Raw genomic sequence first — 25,246 nt, forward strand, 5'->3', positions numbered from 1 at the left:
TTGCTGTTTATCTCTGTGATTGTGTCTACATACATAATAAATAGCTCAAACTTGCGTATTTGGATTTGTGAGATAGTGTTTAGGTGTTTGAGCACAAGATTGAAGCTGTGTCAGAGCTCATTTCCTGAATATCTCATGCATGGCTGCTGCTCTTTTTTTGGTCTGTCTTTCATATTTTTTTTGTCGTTGTTGTTCAGATTCTCGCGGTTAATCTGTCTCTGCTCCAAATTCCTGCCTGTATATAGTCAGGGAGCAGATGTGTTATAAGAATGCCTCTGTGCTCCCCCCTCATCCATCCTGTTACCCCCACATCCCTCTAATTCTCTCATCCCCCTCACCCTCAACCCATTTATGACACATGCACAACGTTGTTGCCGCTGCCCTCGTCCCTGTCTCGTCTCATCTTATCACATCAGGGCTTTAAGAGAGCGCTGGCGCGGCGGTGGCCTGTAACGTGTCACTCAGGATCGCAGCCAGGCCAACATACACTTGCATAAATAAACCGACCACCTTCGCATGGTTCGTCTTCTTCTGCCGCCTTTGTCTGTTTCTCGCCATTTTCCTCCTACCTTTCTCTCTCCTGTTATCTCCTCCATCAGCGGTGGTCTCCTTTGAATGACAAGTACCCACTGTATATCAGTAGAACTGCTGAGACTTCAGGGATTATGCTGTTAAGTATTCTAATCAAGCTGGAAGGGGATGAAAGCGCTGCGAGCAGTTAAAGCAATATTTCTGTTTGGTATAGCGTCATACTTTAAAAGGCCTAATTTGATACAAATTAGCAAATAAATGTCCACTTAGTTGCTTCACAAGCACATTCAGCTGCAATCTCTGTTGCTGCTTGCTTTTTTTTCTTCACATAACAATACTTCTGTTTCATACCGTGCCTTGCAGTGCAAAGACGTAGCGTATCAAAATGTCAGCAATTATGCAGGAACGTCTCTTTGAGGACATTATGAAGCCAAAAAAGTGTGAGTGAAGTGCACATGAAGCCAGTCCAACAGCATGACTGAACCAGGAGAACACAGTAGGGATGGGCTATGTATACCAAACTGGCATATGACGATGTCTACATTGAAACATTGTGATGGGTGACGACATTGTTGTTTATGAATTTGAGTCAGCGTGTCCCCTCAGTGTTGTCGTAAGGCAGCAGTTGCGTAATAGCTCACTGCTGTAGCCGCCGCTGTTTCCCACCGTTGCTCTGACATGAACCTCCAACTTTCTCACCCTGCAGAGGAAACTATCTCCTGTTACCACCGACATACATCCCTGTGCCAGGTTTAAAATCGCCCTCGTCTTTGCACCACATGTCCGTTACTTAGCTTTGTTCAGCCTCATGTGCATAAAACAACGTTGGCCGACTAGCCAAGGAAGCGACTGTCTTGGGTACACTTAACTGAGCTGGTTTAATAAGAAAATACTAAACGGGACATGGAGACGTAATGTTAGTGCACTGAGCTGCAACATACTTCTTTTCATTTCCTCCCTTCATATATCACAAACAACACCAACTCTTGCCCTACGGCAACTCTGAGGGGACAGGCCACTTCATTGTGCTCTCTGGTGGGGAGCCTTTTAAATCACAATGTCATCACGATGGTCAGGGATTAGTAGTTGATGGCTGTTAGCCATCAGCGATGGACGATAGCATCGTTCAGCGGCCCAACCCTAGAACACAGCATTTAATCAAGTTCATGATCATTTTTAAAGGGAAGCTATGTAGTTTTGGAGAAGAAATTCAAGTCTGAATTTACAAAATGAATGAGGTAATAATACAAACTCAGAAATATTTCTCTTTTCAATAACTGAATAAACAAGCTGTTTTCAGAGGAACATACAGTCCCCAGAGCACTGTTTGAAGCTAGAAAGGTGGCAGGGTCCGCCAATAAACTGTTTATACAGTTAATTCAGTCATGAAATGAAGCGTGTTTCTCTTCAATTTCTTCCCCTAAAAAAAATAGTGCACCTTCAACTACGAGTAGAGCTTCGTAACAGGACATCAAGGCTATAGCGTAGACCTTGATGTCAGGAAAATATATCAAAAGTACAGCGTTTCATTAAAGATCTCAGATAAGAAACACACTGTCATCACTATATGTGCCCCATGAGGATATGAGCATGAAGTTTAAATGGCGTAAATTTGCTGCTGACAGGGAATTTCTTATTATTTCATATCACGGTCAAATTACGTCTTGCTGCCATGTGAAATATGACACTACTCTCTGTGATGCATTGCCCTGCGATTGTGTATGAATATGGAAATGATCCATATCTAGCGGAAAATCTCATATTCAGTCAATCACTGCACTTTTCTTAGAATACATACAGTACAACGGGATTCATCAGAAAAGCGCAGTGACCTCAGCTCTGTGATCATAATACCTATGAGGGTGAAAGGTGGCTCCAGGATTATGTCCCCGTGAAGGTCACCACCTTTCAAACAGGCTGGACTGGGACCAGCTGTACTGAGGAACTACTACAGATAGATACTGGCTCCGTTTTTGGTTAGAGGCTCACTTTTAATAAGGTCAGGATTAGGGTGACCAGTGCATTATGACAAGGGCTTAGGATCAGCGCTTAGTCCTGGAGAGTAGGCTGCCATTTACCAGCTCAGTGCAACTGTGGTTAACACTGTCTCATTATGACTGCGGTGCCAGGAGATTTTGGGCCTATCTCTTCAGTAATAGCTCATGTCTGCTGCAGCCCAGTGTGTGCGTCTGTGTCTGTGCATGTGTGTGTAGAAGCGGGCACTGGAAGGTGACCACTGGTGTGAGGATTTGCATGTGTCAGCTGTTATGATTTAATATTTGCTACGCTGATATCTCCATTCACCGTTCTGTGGTAGCCTCTCTTCCACTATCCATCTTAACTGCAGAGTAGCATGATAATGTTGCTCTGAGGGTGCTTCTGAAATGGATTAGCAGAGATTAGCATCAGCTGGTCCATTTGAACTGGATACACATACAGCAGCATTAGCATGTTGGCAAAACTACACCGCAATGGCTGCCATAGCATGAATTTGCAAAAGGAGATAAGGAGGCAGAGAGAAGGAGGAATATACAGAATTGCATACTGTAAAACCCCCTAGGTGTCTCATAAATCAAGAAAAAAAAATCTATTTTGCTTAACTCAGCTGCATAAATGGGTTTCATGGCAATGGATGCTTGTTTCAGACACTTCCAATGACTTTTATTTCTGAGTCATAATTTTAATCACTTGACTTTCGTATTCCAGGTCAGTATCTGCAAAGACAGTCTCTTATTTGGATACGAAATGGGCAGAGGATATGACTTGTAACAGGAGGCATTAACAATTTTCCAAAACAATTACGTTGACAAATTCTCCGGTGAAAAAAGCTGCTATTATTGAAATGTCATGCAGTCCAAAAATAAATGACTGCTGCCAAAAGCCAGAACATACAGCCAAGGTTACGGCTGGAATCCAATCCATCAAAACGGATCCAGCTGTGCTAAGTTCTTTCAACGGGGGCCATAGCTTGAGATTTAAAATAAAAGCCAGCGGTGTGAAATGTAGCACGACTCACCGCTGCCAGCTGATAGGGCTGTACTGTTGAAAAGAGCTCACGAGCAGTGCTGTGGGTTGGAAATGTTTATGTAAAGCACATAAATGCACCACTCGCTAATGAGTCTGACTGGATTCATGAGAATTTTGACTCACTTCTGCCGGCTAAGGCTTTTGACTTGTGGGTATAGGGGAGTGATGGACTGAGTAATTGAGTGCACTGTGAGACAAACACTAATGAGGAAGATAAAGGAGGAATTGAGTTAACTGTGTTTCCCCATTTCTAATGATAAGAGATGAGGAGAGACAGAGAGGGAGTGCAAGGAAGGAAAGGCGGACCGTTCTGTATTCCAAAAAGAATGCATCTGCTGTATGTCGAACTTGTCTGCTCATTGTTTTTGCAAAGCACCATGCTTGTTCTATCCAACTGGAGCAAAGTGAGAGAAAAGCAAATAGCTTTAAGATAGGCGGTGAAATTACCCGTAATTGGAGACCATTTAAAAACATAATAACTTCTTTGTTTCCTCAGCGGGAGGTTCGGGGCTGGGGAAGCGTTTTGATTAGAACTGGAGATGAGTTAGCTATAAAACTACTGAGCCAAGCCTTACCCAGAGTCATGCAGTGTGTGTGCGTGCGTGTGTGTGTGTGCATGTGTTAAATCTGTCTGCCAAAATACAAGAATTAATAATTCCGGAGGAGGATTATGAAAGTCCAGTGTCGGACCAGCGCAGACCTGACAATATCTTATCACACAAATACCCACATAAAGCAACAGGAACAAGCAAACAGGCTTGTAAAATCTCAAAGCATCAGTGCTAAACACCAACTTACAAAACATGCAAATGGAGCATGAAAATATGTATTAAAATCCAGCTGAAAACATGCCACAGCATCCCTAACAAAGATGTGTATGCGGTGGCAAATTGTCACCGTTCCACTGAGTAGGATAGTGGAAGTAAGCTCAGGGGTGTGTGCCACTTAGGATGGGGGGAATAATGTTGTGTAGCATATAATGGATTTGCAATGTGGCAAACAGAGACAGATGGTGGAGGGGGCTGTGTGTCTCTGTGTCCTATGTGCTTGCTAGCTTGGACACAAACACACACACACACACACACACACACACACACTGTGCACGGCACAATGAGTGTGGAGAAGAAATCCCTAAGGCGCATTATGTATGCTGCCGCTCGCTCACCCAAGCCAAGGGTCTCAGTTCATTTGGTTTTTAACTGTTATAAATTGTCTCACTTGACTCCATCTTCCCTCCCCTCTACAACAGGCCCGCAGCAATCTCTACACAGGGAGCGACCCGACTCCAAAATTAGAACCAATATAGGATTTTGGAATTAGAAACAAGATCCATACGGGTAGAGAGAATATAGACAACTGAATGTAAGACATCATACAGCAGAGTAAACCCTGAGGCTCAGGTCGGAGGTTATTCTGTGTTATACACAGTATAAACATGTTTTTTGCTGATTTTCAAGCAGATTTTTGTCATAACAATGTGGGTAGTATGTACAAATAAACAATGGCTGTAACCCTGACCCCAACCCTTCCACAGACAAAGAGTATAGAAGTGGAATTGAGAGAGTGACTCGCCTCGCACTGTCTCTCACATCGAGAGAGGGGCGTCCCACCAAACTGAGATCAAACTGTAGGACGAGGCGGTGCTGATCCAATATGAATCAAGATTCGGTGACTGCATTGCCTTCAAAATGTTTTCAGAAACATATTTTGCTGTACTCAAGGTTACAGACTAACTTTTTTTCCACTCGAAGCACCCTACTGAAAATTTTAGGAGCACCGGTGCAAAATTTAGGAGGTCCACTTATATTGATCGACGAATGCTTTTTTTTTTGGTGATTTTATTTTTCTTTTTTATTGCTGTGGCAGCCACGGCAAAACATTACCAGCAGAAACGCTTCTCAAGATATTGGACGATGATGATGATGATGATTACGATTAATTTAAAAAACTAAATCAAAATCTAATCGCACTGTCTCGAAGATAGGTTGCAAAAATGCAACTAAATGGTCACAGTCTGGAGCCTTGGTTCTGTTTAGCTATAATATGACATCATTACAAGATGGCCACGATATTGTTTACTGTTCTAAAATGGATGAGCCAAAACCAAGCACCACCCAACTCACAGTACGTCAACCACCAGCCGGAGTGTTTACTGGTTTGGTCAGGTTGTTGTTGGGTTTTCCATCTTTTGAGCAAAAGAAAATACCAAAGCCATTTTTCTCATTTATCACTTACAATTCTAAAAACAATCTTTTCAGTTGTGAAATATGTTTTTTATGCTAACGGTTATATTCTATGTGTTTGTGTGTTTGTGTGTGTCTGTGTGTATGTGTGTCTGTTTACAGGAGTATTGGTGTGAAACATTTTCAGTTGGATGAAATTTCACACCTTCAGCTCTGAAAAGTAATCAGTTAATTACAGGCTTTAAATATATCTCTAGTTTCACACAAACACACACAGTCTTTCAAAGATCCCCCATCTAAAGCCCTATTGTTCTGCACATAACCAACTATCTGAGGCATACAACCTGAACTTAACGCTGCTTTAATTCATGGTGTGCACAGGTCACAATGGAAGGACCGGTTCATGCTGAGTTTAAGACAACATCAGTGGATTCTAACATTAGACGTGCACAGAAAACGGCGCTCATGTAAAAAAGAGCGTCTAATAGCTTTCAAGCACTGAATTAAGATGTGGGGGGACCCTCGAGCTGATGATTAGACAAGGGACTAGAAAGTGACTTCCGGCGATAATATGAATACAAAAACATACACACGTACACACTCAAGTGCAAACACACACACACACAAACACGGGCACACACAGAAAGTCAATTAACATGAACATGTGTCTTTGGGGAATTATATTTCAATTAGCTTTAGCTACTTCCAGGCTTCCTTTGAGATTGCGATGCTAAAACAAGAGCACGGACGTGTATTTGTGGATGCAGTAAATCCTGCTTTTCAATTAGTATCATGACATAACTCTATAGTGTTGTGCTTTAAGAACAAGTTAAGCAATTAAGGAATAAATCAATGTTTTTGCACAATATTAAATAACCATAACATCAAAGAAACATTACGTGGAAATTGGCATTTTGTGCAATTGACCCACCCACCCATAGTTTCTGAGTGTAACACCACTGTTGTAAATACAAATGCCAGGTCTGTAACAATTTGTCAGACATAATGTTACTCTACTATGTTATTATAACAATGAAAAATGGGTTGTAGTTAGTAGTAGTATGAGTAGTGTGAGTGTTAAATGTCTATGAGCCATCAGGAGGAAATGAGTAATGTCATTGAAGAGGGATGGAACTCATTTTAGGGATTACTTGATGGAATACCAGCGATGCCTAAGAAAAATATGAACAGTGACTGGAGGAGCACCTGTGGGATTTTATGTGGATATGTGTTCATTTCCTGTTTATGAACCAACTGACTGGATTTGACCCCCACTGTATTTGCAGAGGAGAAGAAAAAAAAATTGAAATGATGTCCATGGTTCGGGTTGGGGTCAGTCAGGTCATCAATATAAAATAGGCTATATGTATATATTATTTTTTTCAATATTATATCAATGTGCGTAGAACATTGCCCTTTCATGGTAACCTATCCTGTCAATGTCTGTAATCAGGTTAAACAGGCAAACCGTAACCATGGTAGCATTTGCTTGACCTTACAATTTAAATTTACTGCTTGACTGACAACTTCACTGCTTCGCCTCCGCTCCGTCTGCATTCACCTTCACCCTCTGCTGTTCGCTCTCTCTCTCTCTCACTCACATTTTCAGTTTCATCAATTCCATAAATATAACTGTAAACTGCAAATAACTCACCATCACTATGCTCATTCATATTTTAAGATGCTACAAATTATATCCAGCAATTAAAAGGCCTGACTAGTCGAGTCGCTGCAATTGAGATGATACACAGTCTCGTCCAGTCTCATTGGTGGAAACTGGCAGGTTTTTAGGACTACTTTAGAAAGTAGTTGCAAGTTTCAGCATCGGGTATTGTAGCGTACCTTGACTTTGTTACTGGTTCCTGAATGCTACTTTTTCAAAACCAATTTCATGAACACATTTACACATTATGGTAAAAATATTTAGTTTTATTTTTCAGGTCCTTGACATTTTTACAGACTCAAAGCAGTTTCATGAAAAAATAAACCACAGTGTTGTGAGCCCCGTCTCTGGCTGTTTTTCCTACACGTCTCCAGACAGTTGATCCCCAGCGCTATTAGTTCTTGGCCAAACAAGCACGTTGCATGCTTATTGGCTCACTGACGCTGATTAGATTATCAGAAGTATCCAAATTTGGTATCGAATGACAAGACATTTTTCGATACTCGATGGTATTGAGGCAATTCGGTCGGTCCCATAAAAGCATCGAAGTTCGGTACCCATCCCTCGTCCAAACAGGGATTTAACTGAGTTAAACTGGGTTGGGGTTGGGTTTGGAAGTAAAGCCTGTCGAGTTCAGATCGGACTCGGTTACTACTCTCTCAGACTCGATCAGGGACGTACAGAACGTACTAGTCTGTACCAAACAAACATGTTCTCTTACATCTTGAGATTTGTAGGCCAGGGCATGTTTGCAGCACTACAGCACTTCACTGTAATCCTGTTCTGTCACGCATTTTACCCTTGTCAAAAAAAACTGAAGCTTCTGCTATTTGGATCTTGCACTTGGCCACATTACAATTTCAGTAATATTTTGATTAATTGTCCCTATCTCAACCCAAAAGATGGCCTGGATATAGCAGCTGTATATCTCTCTCTCTCTCTGTCCCATCCCTGTTCTGTTTTTCGCTCTACCTCCAACCTTTTTTAACACATTCCCTGGGAATTCACTCTTCCTGTCAACCCCGATTTGACTGAAAAATACGCCTGTGTATGTAGACAGAAAGTTCTCTCTGAATCTGGGTCATAAAAACATGCCACAATTTCGAAGCTTCATCCCGTGTATAGTCCAGCAAATGTAGCCCCCGAAAAGCAAAACACTAGCCTGCTGTTTTCTCACTGCTGTGTCTCAACACCTCTGGGTTTTTTGTGTGCATGTGTATTTTCGCGCGAGAGTGTATGTTTTCGGTGTACACACACAATATGGCTGCGTGTGTGAGAGTGTTTCTGTACACAATATGGGCTTGCTTTGCTTTGGCTGAATTCATTTCTGTCAAGAACAGACACAGAGTCCCCGAACAATATCGGAGTTGGGGGCAGAGGAGCTGAGGGAGTAGGCAGAGTCACGGCTGTCCATATCTTTATCGCTGTTGAAGAAAATGATTACTGTAACATGTACTACCAAGTCTCCAGACTCTGGCCCTGGGGGAATTGTATGAAAAGGAGCTGTCAGATGAAAGGCCACATAACATAAAAAGAACATTATCTTGGCTAAGGGGTTGTTAAGAGAGGAGGGACAATACATGAACTTGTAGAGCACCTTCGGTTCAAGTGTAAGTGCATGGTAAATGGACACACTTCATTCGTATGCTTATTTGCAAGCATACGCACTGTATGTGCATAAGAGAGAGAGAGCGAAAGAGGCAGAAAATAACTTCATTATCTTTGGTTTTCTTTAATTTCTCATTTTCCTCAGTCTGAACTTCGTTTACCTCTCCCTGGTTTGAGTGAAAGATTACAACACCCTCTGCATGGAGAGTTTTAATCCAAAAAGGTGATTGTGTTTGTGTCTCTTTATTCCAGAGTGTTTGAGATTAGTGACACATGGCTTGTCAAAGACTGGAGCCTCAGATTAGCCACTCGCTAATCCTTTGGAATTCAATGCTAATACAGACATCACATATGCATGGACGCGTACACACAGGCCGACGCTCTCGCAACCAATAACGCAGTCTGTCTTCCCCGGTATGCCGTGTGCTTGGGTTTAATTTGTACGTGTCGATTGTACCCGATCGCTGGAGTCTGACTCAAACAAAAGAAGGCAAACATCAGGCGGAAGTTTGCTTGTCAATCAAGAAGTTTTCCGATGAGAAGGATGAATCATATCAAATCGATGCAAACAAAGCTGACCAGAAGTACGAATGAACAGCATTATTTTCTAACTGGTTCTATGGTTTAATAAGTTACACATAAATAAATGCACATTATTTCATATCCTGACTTGTACACATAAATAGCTACATGTTCACTTTGAAGAAAAGCCCCATCAGCTGATATGTTAGCTGAGTTTGCACACTCCGTGCACCTACTGGGAGGTCTATTTAGGGTGCAAGCCCGTTGTCTGCTGCCGCCGCTGCTGTTGCAGCTGAATCCACCTGTGGGCTCCTCTCTCACCGTTCTCCATGGGAGGCTGCATTTGATCTCTCCCTTCTCTTGCTCTGGGCGGGCTTTAAATTACACACTGCCTAAGAAATATGAAACACAGCCTTGATACCAAAATAAAACATCTACATTTATTCTGCCTTGATTATCCACAGAAATGTTTATTTGTGGATTAGAAATGACATGTTCTGCATTTGGAAGCCAGGAAGTCATTAGCACACAGCATCCCCAACATATGATTCCATTAGATAACACCTATCACTTTTTTCTAAAGTGGTATGCTATTTATTAGAATTAAACTATCTTATGAATATGATGTGCCCTTGAATTTAAGCCTGACTAGATAATTATAGATGTTTTTCGATTTGTATGCTTCAAATGTGCAGTTATTAACACAGCCAACCGCGATGGTGCGTCATTTCCACCCCGCAGCCAATTACTCCAGAGTATTTATTCTATTTTCAGGAGATTCTTGCCAGGATCAGTAATGCCCTACAGTATACTGCAGAACTCAGTAAACTGTATGACTGTATCAACGCTCAGGGGATGTGTGTGTGTGCATGTCTGCACAATGGAGTGTGCTGGAAACCCGCAAGTTATGAAATCTCAGCAGTTGACATCTGGCGGGGTCATATTCTCTGAAGACACAAGAACCCCGATGACGATACCAACATAAGGGAGTCAAAACAGTTCCCATCAACACATTTTTTTGTAATTATCCCTCAATGGCTGTGACAAAGATACGTATCGTCATGGTTTGGTTTTTGGGTTATCTGTTGTTGTTTTCTTTTGCAAGGTTCATCCTCATGTGTCCTGTTTGTGTTTCCTTGATCCCCGCTGTTGAGTTTCCCTGATCCCTGCTGTTTGCTCATTCCTTGTGTCCTCATTTATCCTGAATAAATCTTCATCCATTGAGATTCTTGCCTGCATCGTGATACTTATATTATGGAAGCAGGATGTTTTACAGTTTAACAATGAACTTTATTGTATAACATGACATCAGTGCACTGAAACGAGCATCTAATTTTGCATTATTTTCTGTAAAAAAGTTTTCAAATCAACGCATATTGGACAACATGTACACTGACACAGTATATCTGTAAAAAGCCCATATCAGCCGATAACAGTCTTTCCCACACATATGTTTTCCTTGGCCGGACTGTCCAGGTATATAAAGGCCGCCCAAGTATAACTGCCAACCCATTTTAGCATTTTATACCTTATTTTTTTAAGATCCGTCCGAGGGAACAACGCCATCCGTGATCGATTAACTAGTGCCCCTCCTGTCTACTGTCAATCACACACTCTGCAGAGAGACGCTCTCTGGAACTACCCCCCTCCTGTAAACGCACTGATTGTGATGTGACCTCTACTATTTAGTGTCGCCTGCCTAATGCCTACTCGTGCCGCTGTCTTGTACAAACTTGCAAGTGCACCTGGCTGTTCCGATGTCACTCAGTGCACGTTGGTTTTGATCGGCTACATAATTAACAAGCTGCCACCTGCTGTTATGACAACAGAACCATTGCTGATAAAAACCCTAAACGCGAGGTGTGTTTTTTCTGCCACTTTTTAAAAACTTGCTGCTGACGTAGAAGGTAGGCTAGGTAAAGCTGCTGGGAGGGAAACAGAAAGGAGAGATAAACAGAAAGGCGTGTGCATGCACTGAGGTGGACAATTAAAGCAACACTGTGAGACCCAACGTTAATTTAGGCGAACTCTTAAATGATTCTGAAGAAAGATACTTGATTTTTTTGTGTCGGCTCCAGATGACAGTCTTCATACAGGCTGAATGTTGCCTCTTACTGAATCTGTAGCTTTTGAGGATATTTTGAGGATATGAGGATGTACAGTAAATCAAAACAGAGGGCTCAGATGTGCCAGATGTTTCCTGAGGTTGCCTATATGACAAATAAAAGCAGGCCTATAATATTAGATCACTGGTGCTTGAGAGATCTGTTCATTTAATACTGTACTGTATGTTTTGAAGATGATATTTGCTTGGTAAAATCTCGAGCACCTTTCTTTCTAAGGGTATTGTAAAACAAGGACGTCTGATCTGGCTGTTATGACAGTCGTGTTGCGTCAATCGGTGTGGGCGCATCCTTGGAGATTTCCACTGGCTGGTTCAGGGGCTGGGCTGTTGGCTGGCGCTCTGCATGTTGGAGGACAAGCTTCGAACTTTCTGAATCCTCCATGGACTCTTGCTAGGTTCCATTTTTTCTCTCCAGTTTAACAATGATGGGCCTCATTTTGTCCCTATGTCTAAACACAACGTGAGGGCTTCTGTGTTTAACTTTATGGATATACATTCCCGAGAAGAAACTGGTATGAGAAGGAGTTGGAACAGGTGGCAGGTTTGCTGCAAGTGTTTCTGGAGCAGCTCTGTAGAGGCACATTTCTGCTCTGCCATGAAGAGCGTGTGAGCTCCAAAACCTGCCACGTTCCCCTCCAGCCTCCTCCTCCTTTCTGTTTCAACTTTTTTAACACCTGGACTAACAAAAGACTGGCTTTGATCACGGGAAATCCCTTGGCAGAGCAGCAGTGAATCCACAGTGGAGCTCCATGTGTGTGTGTGTGTGAGCGTGTGTGATGCACTTTGAGCCAGTGCTGCTCTACTGAGGATTCTCAGCACTGAAGCTTCATGGCATTGGTATGAGGTACAGAGCGCCTCGCACGCTCTACCCGTCAAAGCGTGGCCGTGAAAATGAACACGCTCGCAAACACACAGAAGCAGGAGGGGGGAGTGCAAGTGAGCAAGAAAGAGAGAACATCTTGTTTCTCCTGTGTAATCAGTGGCTCTGCAAACACACACACACAAGGCCGCTTGTTATCAGAAGCTTTCCCACGCTGCTGTGGTACAAAGCTCCACACCAGGATGGGAGGATGAAGCGAGGGAGGAATGGACGGAAGTACAGAGGGATGGAGGGTCAGCCTTCAGCAGCTTAGACTCACTGCGGGGATAAACACATCCCTCAGCGGGGGTTTGTATTTAGGCTAGCGAGATCAGAGTTCAAAACAGAAAGACTACCAGGCAGGCAGAGCGACAGGAAACAGACAGCACAGCAGAGATAAACAGGCATCCAAACAGCAAACAACACGTATCACACACTTCAGTGGCAGAGATTGCACATTCCTCCTCCACACACCTCTCCTCCCACATTACTCTTACATCAACTCCTCTATTCTCGAACATCTCCCTCTTTCTCTGTCGCTCTCTGCCTCTATCTCCCCTCGCCTGCCGCTCAGCCCCGAGCTCTTACGTAAGAGGCCCATTTGCATAACAGGCTGTTTTCTCTGGCTCCGGCACGGGCGCATGAGACACACTGGATAATATGTTAACAACTCGGGCTGTTGGTAAACAACAACCTTCATCACAACACTTCACGTTCACACTATATACCGCGCAGGTCTCGTCGGTGACAGAGATACAGCGTCTATGGATGTCTTGATGCCAGCTGGCAGCGGCCCAGAGGGGCTGAAAACAGCTGTCATTTACAGAGCGCACGGATGTGGCTTCGGCGAGACAGACTTCATTCAGGAGGAGGCTGACCTGCCCGCTGTGTGGAACCTATACAATAATAGGTCTTGCACCAAGAGATGACTGTTCAAATCAAGCAGCCTAGCATTATCCTCTTCAGGGTTAGGGAGACAGAGGAAGTGAGAGAAAGAGGCTGATATGTGTGTGTGTGTGTGTGTGTGTGTGTGTGTGTGTGCGCGTGTGCATGCGTGTGTGTGGTGAGGATGAAATGAGCCCGATGTGGAGCACTCGGTATGATAATGTCCTTGCTTAGGCCTCTTCAAACATAAGCTATACAAACAGAGCACACATTTGCAAAGATATATGCAAACATACGCACGCTCGCACGCACGCACGCACGCACGCACACACAGACGCTCTCATAATGAGTGTGCCGCCCTTAGGAGAATAAAGAGTAAAAGAAAGGCTGGGGAACGTTAGCGAATGCTGCAGTGCGAGCTGTCGGATACACCAGATACCCTTAGATACCTCATTACATACCAATTCATTAAGTCAAGAATGGACTTAATCATGTCTGGTTATTAAGAAAGGACTGCTCTCTCTGTCTCTCTTATATGCACACACACACACACACACACACACACTTCAAAGAGACAACAACAAATGATCAAGGGAATCAAGCACAAACGATCTCTCATGTGGGATTTCTCATCCACCCGTGTGGAAAACAGCGTTTAAAGTCAAGACTTTCGTGTTAATACATTTGTCACCCTTCAGTAAATCTTGATATGATTCGAGGGAGGATAAAGTGGACTTTATGCCACAGAACCGACGCTCAGCGTGGCGTACGTGGCCGCGCTGTGAGACTGACAGTTGTTTTGGGAGTAAATCCATCACCCTCCCGCCCCGTCACTCCCACACACACACACACACACACACACGGCGTGAACGCACCAGCTCTCGCTCTTTAACTTCTCACATAAATGGTGAATTTGTGTTAGATTTCTTTGGATGTTGTCCAGGACTTGTGTTTGAAAGTACTGAGAAATTACCACAGAAAACACCACTGGGTTGTGCTCAAGCGACTTTGTATCACATTTGTTCAACATGGAAAAATGATTCCAAAACAGCTCAAAGTGTGGCGTGCATCATCAAAACTGAGAGCCTGGTGAACACAAATTCCAGCTTGAGGTGAAAATAAATCATTCTTGCATTCCCAGAATTCACTTGTTGTCATTTCCCTTGCATACGAGCCATCCCATGAAAAAAGATCTGTAAAAGTTGGGCAAAAGCTCAATTTTCATTCCAATTTATGAGTTATTTATCTCGTCTAGTTCTACTTCAGTGCGTGGCTGAAAGCAAGCCGACCCATCTTACAAGCGATTGGCTGTGACCTTGACCCCCAATGTCACCTTCCTGGCATGTTTACAGCCGGGTCCTCTGTGGCAGGTGATAAACACCACTGTGAGGTGTGTTATCGTGTAATTATCGAGAATAATCTCCAGATCGGGATAACATTCGCATTTAGATGAGTTCAACCAAACTGATTTTCATCTTGTAAACCAGAAGGTGAAGAAGATGGACCCGTATATTATTGTATGCTGAAAAAATAAATCTGACATCCCAATCAGGCCTGCTCCTACAACTCGTTTGAAGTTAATGGCTATAACCCTTTTTAAAAAACCTCAATGACAGTGCGCTGGAGCCACAGACGCCACACCTGTACACAAGAAGTCAAATTCATGAAAGAAAACAATACAATCAGTGTGGAATACAAATGTTCTGCATGTCTGCGAGCCTCTAAAGCTGCTGCCATCAGCAGCATCACACAGTCCGGTGCGTAAAAGGCTGCCAGTGCCTCCGTGACTCATCCAAGCGCTGCAAGTCAAAAACAACCGCGGGGTCTGTTTCTTTCACGGTGAGGTGTGTCTCCCTCGCGGGCTCTTTTTTAATTGTTTGTTTGGTTTTGTTTTTTTGTTTGTTTGTTTTTTGTGGGGGGGGGGTTCGATTGCCACTCACGCACAGGGCACGAGACTGTGGGTCTGTGCGGTGCTGAGGTCGTGTCCTGAGCACGCAATTATGAGAATGACTCCCCTCATTCCTGAACATTAACATCCAAGACAAGCTCTCTCTCTCTCTCTCGAACTATCCCACATCGCGCACGTTCGCGCGCACATTCAACGCACGTACAGGCAGAGAAACGCACGTACGTGAGGATGAGAAACCCTGCGAGAGTGAGAGCTCCGCACCTTTCTGCCAGGACCCGCGCGTTCTGCCACTTCACCCTGCCCTGCTGCTGGCCTGCAACATGCGCGCGTAAACACACACACACACACATTTGCGCACATACACAAATACAACGCGCACGTACACAATACAACTATGCACCACTCATCCCGGGCTCACCTTTGAGAAGAATCCCATAAATAGTGTAGAGGGTGAAAATCAAATTACTCTTGAGATTCATCCTGTCGTCCTCCTCTTTCTTCGCTCTTGCCTTCCGCGCGCTAACTTCTCCTCAGCGTTTCTCCCCCACTGGACCTTCGAACCGGACCGGACGGCTTTGTCAGCAATCCAGGTGGACTTGGTATATAGTGCGTCTTTCGTGCGTCTCTTGGAGGAAAGGGGGTTAACACAAACGACTTAACGACCCCGTAGACTGTGATGCTTTTTTAAAAAAATAATAAACAATGTCCCTCAAAAAACAATACTGTGGATGTTTTCAGGGATGCACCGGCGCTGAGGTAGCAGCTCAGTTAGCGGGACTCCTGCGCACAGCAGCAGTAAAGCTCAGGCACTGAGAGCAGGCGTCCTCCGGTAACAGTGTGGATGCTGCCGCTGCCGTACTACTGTCTGCCCCGGTCTTGCTCTGCTGTGGCGCACAATCCACAGCGCAGGGAACACGAGTGGATTGTTTGAGTCCCGCCCACACAGCTTTGACGGACATGAAAGGTGAACCAATCACTAAGACCCGAGGCTAAGCGAAGTAGGGGGTGGGGGGGGAGGCACGGAGGGAGGGGCGGCAAGCGTGTGAGACACACTGCAAAAAATATCCATTTGAACTTTATTTAGACCTATTGAGTGTTAAAATACTTGCATGCAAGGCCAGTTGGATGAGTTAACACACCTCTTACCATGATAAAAGGTCAAAGCTTGTCCATTATACTGAGCAAATATGAAGTGAACTGTTTTGGGGAGAAAATCAGGCAGAACTTTTGATTTATTTCACTTTTTTTTTAGCTTCGGCGATAAAATTAATCACTTTAAAGGAGACCTATTATGCTTTTATGCTTCCTTCAGTGTTTTTTATATACTTTTTTTGCACATTTAAAAGATCTTGAAAACTAAAAAATGTCAAAGTCTGCACCAACAGAAGCTCCTCTCTCCCACAGAAAACACTGCTCCTGAACTGCCTCGTCAGTAGTCCCTCCTTTAACTCTGTGACTTTGTGACATCACACTATGTCACCATGTCACACATTTGCCTAAATGATTCCTAGCGGCTAGTTTGGCATTTCAATTCAACCCCGTTGTTAGCTGGCTCAGGCGTGCGTGAGCTGACCAATCAGAGCAGACTGGGTGTTCAGGAGGAGGGGCCTTAAAGAGACGGGAGCTAAAACAGAGAGTTTCAGATGGAGGGGGGAACACAGTGGACAGTATGAGACATCTGATGTGTTTTTTTGAGCATTAAAGCATGTAAACCTATTGTCGAAGTGACCCACAACAAAATGATGAACCCGAAAATGAGCACAATATGTCTCCTTGAACACACATAAAGATACACAGACACTAACACACTTACACCTACATACTCAGATATATAAAACCCGTGGAAAGGTGGGCAGCCGAAAAGGACCTCCCAAACGTCTCTCCTAAAAACTCAACAAATAAATGACATTCATTATAATTAGAAGAGCAGCTAAGAAGCTGAAGTTCTGCAGTGAAGATGTGCGAGTTAAGGAAGGTTATGTGAAAATGCATAACAACGTGTTTTGGAAGGTCCTGCATTGTCTCATATGGACTTTATCACTGTGAGTCGGATCAGGGTCCAAGCTGAGACCAAAACTGATCATTTTTTGCAGTGTACGCGTTGCATGCTCAGAATTCAAAACGGAGAAGGAGCATGCAAACATGCTTCTGGGTGTGTGAGCTGTCCCTCCACACGAACTGGCCAACTTATACGTCGACGGTGATGATCTAGGTCAGAGGGCTGTGAGGTATTGCGGCTGACAACTGCCAGAGCTTTTGAAATTGTCTCGCAGAGGAACAATCAGAGGGGTGGAGAGGTGAGAACTGATGGGACAAGGCGGTGTATAGGGGCAGGGAACAGGGGGTGGAGACAGCACGTTCTGAAGAAAAAAAAAAAGAAGCTGTTAAGGCTGAAACAGTGAGAGAAAGAGTGGGTTCCACAATACAAGGGCTTGATTAGACAGTAGTGAGGGCAGTCCATGTCTGAGGTATGAGCTTTCTGACTTGGTTACTTGGACATTCTGTCTGCTGCTGCCTTGTATGCTCAGAAAATAAGAAGTGGTCTGAGGAACATGATTTGGATATTTTACTGAGAAGACAGCGTCTTGTGACCACTTCCTAACAATACTGCCCATAACAACAAACCCACAAACTAATTATAATTGTAAATCACATAAGCAGTCAACATAAACATGGAAATAATTCATCCCAGGCGGCTACAAACCACTTCTCTATGCTTCATGAACATAAGAATTCGATTATAATGAGCGAGAAAAATCTGACATGACATGACACTTTGTTCACATGACCGCTTGGTGTTTTTGAACAGAATAGCACAGACAAGCCCACAAAACTGCTTTCAGCTATGTAACACTAATATTAATGAAAGTTAGGCACCATAAGACTGTAATCTCAGGAGAGACATCAAAAACTCTGCAATCAAAGGCGTTATGAAATAATAAGGTGTCGGTAAAATGCATGTAAAAAAAAAAAAGAAAAAAGGAAGGTGTGATTAAAAAGCTAAATTAGTTATGGATGTATGAAATGTGTTATGTAATGAAATTAAAATACTGTATCACAGTATGTCTAATCTTTCTGTTCTGTTGTCTATGGCAGCGGCACGGGGTCTCTCCATCAGGCTGCATCTTTAGCCTGATTATAAGATGGCTTCTAAAAGCACCCTATGCATTATTTATTAAATTAGATGTGCTTTTTTTGAAGTCGTCTACCTGTTCCGATAACAAAACCCAACGTCGTTTCAATCTGCTGCTTAGCGGGGGATGTCCTCCACTAGACAACAACACAAAGAAAACATACACTGTGAGTGCCGTTTGTTCTCATTTTCTCTTTACATTTTCATTTTCTCATTTAAGAATTATGGGAGGGACTTCAGTTTGTCTACACTCTACAAAGGATACAAATTAATGTACACAGAAGCAACAAAAATATCTGATGAAGAGGTGCAGAAAAACCCTCAGGGGGATCTGGGCACTCTCCAGTTCAAAGGCTACCTTAGTCCTTTTAAAAAAGACAAAGAAAGGGGAAAAGATATTGGAAAAGAGAGAAATAATATTAGTTAAAAAGAAAAAAGCATTAAATAAGAGGAAAAATATATACTAAAAAAACTGTTTATTTAATTCCTCATATACAGTAAACACATTGTCATGGGAGATGCACACGTGTCTATTGTTTACCGTAAAAGACTTCAATCTGTTTGTGGAAGACGATCTATAAATAAACTTGACTTGGCCTGCTGATCTCATTTTGGGTCAATCCACTTTGAGGGGGGGTGGAGGGGATGGCGGTGCACACCTTGTAATGGCTCATTTCACACTCTCAGAATTGGTGTGTGCCTTCACTTGAGGCATAGCAAGGAACCACGGGGTCTTCTCTAAAGCGTTTGGATCCAGGAGAGAGGCCGGTCAGTGAACTGATAGAAACAGAGCATTCAAGTTTTCCGCCTCATCTGGGATTGTCCCGGCGCTCCAGATGGCATGTAGACCAGCCTCTCTCTTCCCCTGTCACACACACACATGTACACACGCACACACACACACACACACACACACACACACACACACACACACACACACACACACACACACACACACACACACACACACCAGCCACTAATGCACAGCCTCCTCTCAGAGTTTCAAGTAACCACCACCTGCTCCTGGCTGAGACCATTGTTCACTGGTCCACCTAATGTAGGCTGACACATGTTGCCAAGCTGAGGGCCGAGCACTTTGGCTTGGATGGAACAAGGCGCGGCACAACATAAATCACCTCACCTTTTACATTGAAATTTTCTTTTATCTCTCTCTCTGTGTGTGTGTGTGTGTGTGTGTTAAATTGAATTACCTGCTATGTCAATTCAGTAGAAAGCCATTCAAAATAACAAATCAGAAACAGATACATAAAAAAATATTATAAAATTGAGATTAAGAAAAGAATGGAAGATGGATGATTAAGAAAACAATAGTTAATAATAGTAATATTTCATATTTGCATCAGAAATAAAAATTACGTTATTTACTTGTATGTCAGAGGGGATTTAGCAGAAAATGCACAAAAGAGTATTTGTCAGGTCTGTTTATAAATAAATAATCATAAACTTTGAACAGATAAAACAAAGAAACAACAATCATGTAAGATGAATGAATTAAAAAAATATATTTACATCAGTAAAGGAGTAATATTTATTTGTAATTAGGATAGCATTTTGCAAACACAAACAAAAAGAAGTATCTGCCCAGTGTATCTGTTTATAAAACATTTCAACAATTCATTTATCATAAATTCAGAGCCATCCTCCGCCAGTAAACAATATGTAGATGCGACTGAAGAGAAAACTGTTTTGAATATTGCACATTATGTCTCCTTCACACTTTCCTTGGACTCGTGACATCTGCTAATAACATGCAGTTGAGAAGTTTGCGCTGTGACATCTGGAAGTGTGTGGGTGTTGTGTTGCCAGGATTTTGGGGAGTTTGGAGCGCGCTCTCTTTTCTGCAGCACTCTCCTGCCATCTATTTTTCATTTTCCTGTTGCCTCCGTCTGACTATCTACTTCAAGCAAAGAAACTGATAGATGAGTCAACGGCGATCTGGAGCAGCTCACAGGCATGCAACGAAAACTGATTTCAGATCACAGCTTTTTAAGGACTGATGGAGCTTTTCACATAATGTGTGATATGACTAAGTTATCTGTATGTGCATTTCAGCTTTGAACGCCGGTTTACAAATATAACATGTAGTCACTTGCATGCCAAAACTGGATAGCAAGATATATTCCGTCTGGACGGAAAAGGAAAAAGTACATTGATAAGTTGTGTTCCTACACAGATGGCCAACTGTGAGAAAGGAAATTGTATGTAGCTAATAAAACACACCAGTAACCGAAAAAGCTTCACAGCCCAGTAGCTACAATCCAGAATGGATGTACAACTTCACTATGACACAGACGGCTTCTCTTGCAGACACCTGAATGTTTTTCTCCCACTGTGTCTGCAGTATAAATGACCTTTCCCTCAGAATTTGGCAACCATGAAGTGCCACAGAGACCAGAGCCATTGCAGGCTGCCACATCACAAGGGGAGACTGTCCGCCAAATGCAACCAGATCCAAAGCACAGCAGCAGTGCTGAGATTAGAGTGGCACACCAATTGTTTCAGTACCACTCACTCGGAAAGTGTTCCTAGACCAAACTCTGAATACAAAGACGGCAGGGACTGCCCTCTTGTTAATGAGAATGGCAGCATTCCACATCCTTTCAGAGGTGTAAAAGACTGCGTGGATGCACCTTCTGGATAACATTCAGTCTCACATGTGCTGTTAAAAGATGTATGTGCCTGTACTTGTAGAGTATAAGTTTGTGTTGTTTGTAGAAGATACCAGGCACTGAGACAGGAAATAAAGAGTTTGTTGTGTTGCTTGGTAACTAAGGTCAAGTGCATGTCCGGCCATATTCAGGAACAGAACATTTACTGTTGGTGGCTACAAAGCTGCGTGTGATTTGGCAGCAGGCTTTTAAAGACCATACTGGCTGCTTTAGCTCATTGAAATTTTGAATACTATACCTTGTTTTGTTCTCTGTATTAACTCAGTCTATGATTGTTAAGGTTGTTGGTAAAACTCAGTGTTAATTGTCTCATGATGTAGAAAGTGAGATTTCCATGTAGTTTTTGATTGTACAGCAGGTCCAGGTGCTGTATATTTTCAGAAACTGCGCCTTTAAACGAGCCGTCAGAACTTCTGTAAGGTTGTGATGTCACACCCTTGCTCTCACCGCTCTCGGCAACACTCCAAGCACATAGTTGCAGAAACACTGTCAGAGCTGAGTATGAAACACGGTGGATGGGGCTAGTAACAGGCCTGTGGGAGCTGACCAATCAGAGCAGACTGGACTTTTTGCGAGGGGGGCCTTAAAGAGACAGAGCGTTCGGACAAAGAATGAACAGAGGTGTTACAACCCATTCAGGCCATGATTCTTATTCATTCACACACACACTGTACAGACTAAACTCTCTCTCTCTCCCTCTTTCACAAACACACAATTATTCTCTCTCATGAACATTATCATTATTTCTGATACCCACCACTCGTCTCCCATACAACTCTGTAGACACAACTGTTAAATATGTTTGCATTACAAAAGAAACTAATGGAAAATATTCAAAATACTCCAATAAATAAAACATGTCAGAATGATGGTCTTTGTTGCTCGTTTTCTTGTAGGATCAGAATAATCACCATGTTACTTGCACTAAAGAATAAGCTGTGTGAGAGACAGAGAAAGTGTGCGTGCGTGCGTGCATGCGTGCATGCGTGCGTGCATGCGTTTGTGCGCTCCGGCATCAATTTGATTCATAAATTTGAACTTTGAAAGGTCAGAATCTTCTTCCTGTATGTCTTGTTGCCTGTGAAATGTCACATTATGTCTTCCTGCTAGTTCAACATAGCTCGGTGCCACAGTAATTTCAGAGGCAACACCTGTACCTGCGGTCTGAATTTGCATATTGAAGCTGCGTGTGAGAGTGCGAGAAAGGCAGTTTGCATTTTGTTGTTGCAAGTGATAACAAATGCAAAAATAACATGCCTAATTCAGTTATTTGCACTGGCTAACACCTAAGATTACAGCCCTTATTTACAGAGTAATTACCGCAGAGATACGGTGTCATCTCTGTACTAATTGTGCAACAGTACAGTACACACCAATACATATACTGTATGTAAGTACTGGGGAAGATGTGAAAATAAGAGGTTAACAATCTTGGATTTTACAAAGAATATATACTGTAATTACAGTAGTGACTTCATCCACTGGCGACCTCCTCCATTATCTGGATGTTTCGGGGGTGATGGAGTGATGACTTCTGCATCACTCAATAGCCTTTGTGATTTGATGTCAAACAAGCAAACTAAATTAAACTTGGGGTACTCAAATGAACTGGAGGTTACATCTGTGTATTTACGCTGCAATAAATGTTCAGGGGACACTGTATTGTCACGGATGCTGTCAGCGTCCTCAGCAAACTTCATTACAAGACGCTCGTTTATGGCCACCCTCCCTATATACATGCATGTTTAACATGTTGAAAATTTTGAAGTCATCTGAAAGTGTGTCATTAATTAACTTTAATTAATGTCAGGTAACCCAGAACTATGATGACATTTAAGGCGGGTGATAACACAGAAATGTAGTCTTTATGGCAGAGAATGTAGTTACCATGTAACTAACTGTAACAAGCGGAGAACAGAGTGCTTTAGATTTCAGCCTTCATATCCTGTAGTTACCATGTATGTGGTGAAACTGTAAATTGCTGGCTGTGGTCTAAAGCGTTACTATTAGGAACTTACAATTTGAAATATTTTGAAACCATCCTCTAGACCACACTGTTTCACTGTGCTCTTTCATCTTATTATTGCTGAAAATCTAAAAATGGACAGACCTTTCACAACATCTTTGTTCCTTTCCTGAGTGGAGGAGAAAGTCTGACTTTCATTTGTGAAGACCACAGAGTAGAAGTGCCTCTGACACTCTGTGCTCATCACATACAGGTGCTCTCTTGATACTGCAGGTTTATTGTGCTTATTCTATTTTTAAGAAGGGCTCATTAAAATCAATGGATAAAAAAAATGGATACAATGTATAAAGCAGGTTTTCCTTCAAAAGCAATCCAAGGCACGATTGTGTAAAATTAGAATGCTTTTATTTTACATGGCAATATACTGTATGTTGTGTGTGTATGTATTTAAACAAATCGACATTAGGTCTTCATCAGGGTCATTGTCACCTGAAGCTTACACACCTACAGCATATTGTGTTACACAAATAGGTTGAGCAGGAGGAGGGTTCTCTATCAGTGTGCAAGCCTCTTGGTCAAAAAACGGGGAAGTGATACATTTTCAGTAGAAGGGAGAAGGACGATGGTCGGAAGAGCTGCTGTCGAATAGTCTGGAAGGTTGCTAACTGAGTGAAATGACCCAGAAGTATCGCAGTGGCAGCCATGATAAGAGCTGGTCAAATTCACTGAGTGCAAAGGAAAGATGCTTGAGTGCTTTCTTACCTTCTCTCCTTTGGTATATTTTACATTGTTTGTTGCAACGTAAAAAAGTACTAGTGTACTTGCAGTCCAATTCTCTTTGCTTTCTCTTTGATGGTCTCCTCATAGGTCCTCATGCATTCTCTCTCTCATCTTTCTCTGACCTCATGACATCTTCCATCAAGGTCAGGGAAGAGTATTTCGAAAGCTACATAGCATGTATTGTTTTGACCGCGGCCAGAGTCTCGCATTTGCTGCTACATTGTCCTCTGATGAGAGCTGCTAGGATCTCTTTGTTTGTCCCTGTCTGTTGGATAGTTGCATTCGTTTTCCTCCTCCCTCTCTTCATTTTTTCTTTTCAGTTGGATCAGGACTGTTGGTAATGTAAAATAAACAATCTCATCTCCAGAGTTTGTTGCATAAATGTCATCATCATGATCCCTAGCGGGGAGCTATTGTTGGGTATGCACATTGGTCCCTTCCAAATTTGGTCAATTTGTCTGGTTTCAATAATGTGTTCATATACTCTCCCTCCTTCACTTCCTTCTGTCTCTCTTTCCTCCCCTTCTCCTTCCTTCTCCCTTCTATTGATGATGTATCACGTCCTCGTTTTTGAACAACTGGCTTGCACCTTGATAGAGAGCCATCCTCCCACTCAGCTCATTAGTGTAACACAATATAGGTGTCTAAGTTGCTGCTGACAATGACCAGATGAAGGCCTGTGTTGGCTGCAACGCCGAGGCTATTTTAAAAACACATTGGCATGTAAAAATAAAGGTATTTTCATTACAGCGTGGCTTGGATTGTTTTTGAAAGAGACTTGCATTTTATATTTTTGATTGAGACCATATTCCAGCCGTGCAATGAGCCCTTCACAAAATGGACTGAGTTTCATTTGTTTACACAGAATGAGCAATGAAGGGCAAAGCCTGACGTGTCCATTAGACAAAGCTGGAGTCTTGTCTCGCCTGTATTCTTGCTTTTGTTTCTCCCTCCGTCTGTCTGTCTTTTTATGTGTTATTTTTCTGCCTGCCTTCATGGCTGTCTATGTGCTTGGAAACAATACATCATTTGATTCAGTCAGGTCCAGCACTGGTCTGGAGGGAAGTAGCCAGAGCCGAATACACCAACTGTTTCCTGGCAGTCAGGGATGCATTATTAGCCAGTCCATTTAAGTTACATTTCCGTGTTTGATTGCCATATTCAGCTAAGCAGTGCCAGTGATGCCAAATCAGTGGGAGTAAAGCTAAGATCAAGTTCTAAAAAGAGGCTCCTGATGCTTCAATTTTCCAACCCCCACTCTGTGATGATGGCAGAAAGAACTGATTAAGGTGGCTGAAAGAGGAAATTCTGAATGTAATATGATGAATAGTTATAGTATTTATATGAAATAGATGAATAGAAATA

The 25,246-nt window shown here is 42.7% G+C and overlaps 1 protein-coding gene across 2 annotated transcripts in view; it reads right to left on the bottom strand.

Moving 5' to 3' along the window:
- cadm2a (cell adhesion molecule 2a) overlaps window positions 1-16,152 on the bottom strand; it is a 242,838-nt gene extending 226,686 nt beyond the window's left edge. For both annotated transcript variants that reach the window (XM_073479019.1, XM_073479017.1), the window contains exon 1: window positions 15,731-16,152. In XM_073479019.1, coding sequence (XP_073335120.1) covers window positions 15,731-15,791 — 61 coding nt within the window. In that variant the 5' untranslated portion in view covers window positions 15,792-16,152. The remainder of the gene's footprint in view (window positions 1-15,730) is intronic.
- Between the last annotated feature and the right edge of the window lie 9,094 nt (window positions 16,153-25,246).

The sequence above is a fragment of the Pagrus major genome, chromosome 13 (assembly GCF_040436345.1).
Source record: "Pagrus major chromosome 13, Pma_NU_1.0".
NCBI lineage: Eukaryota > Metazoa > Chordata > Actinopteri > Spariformes > Sparidae > Pagrus > Pagrus major.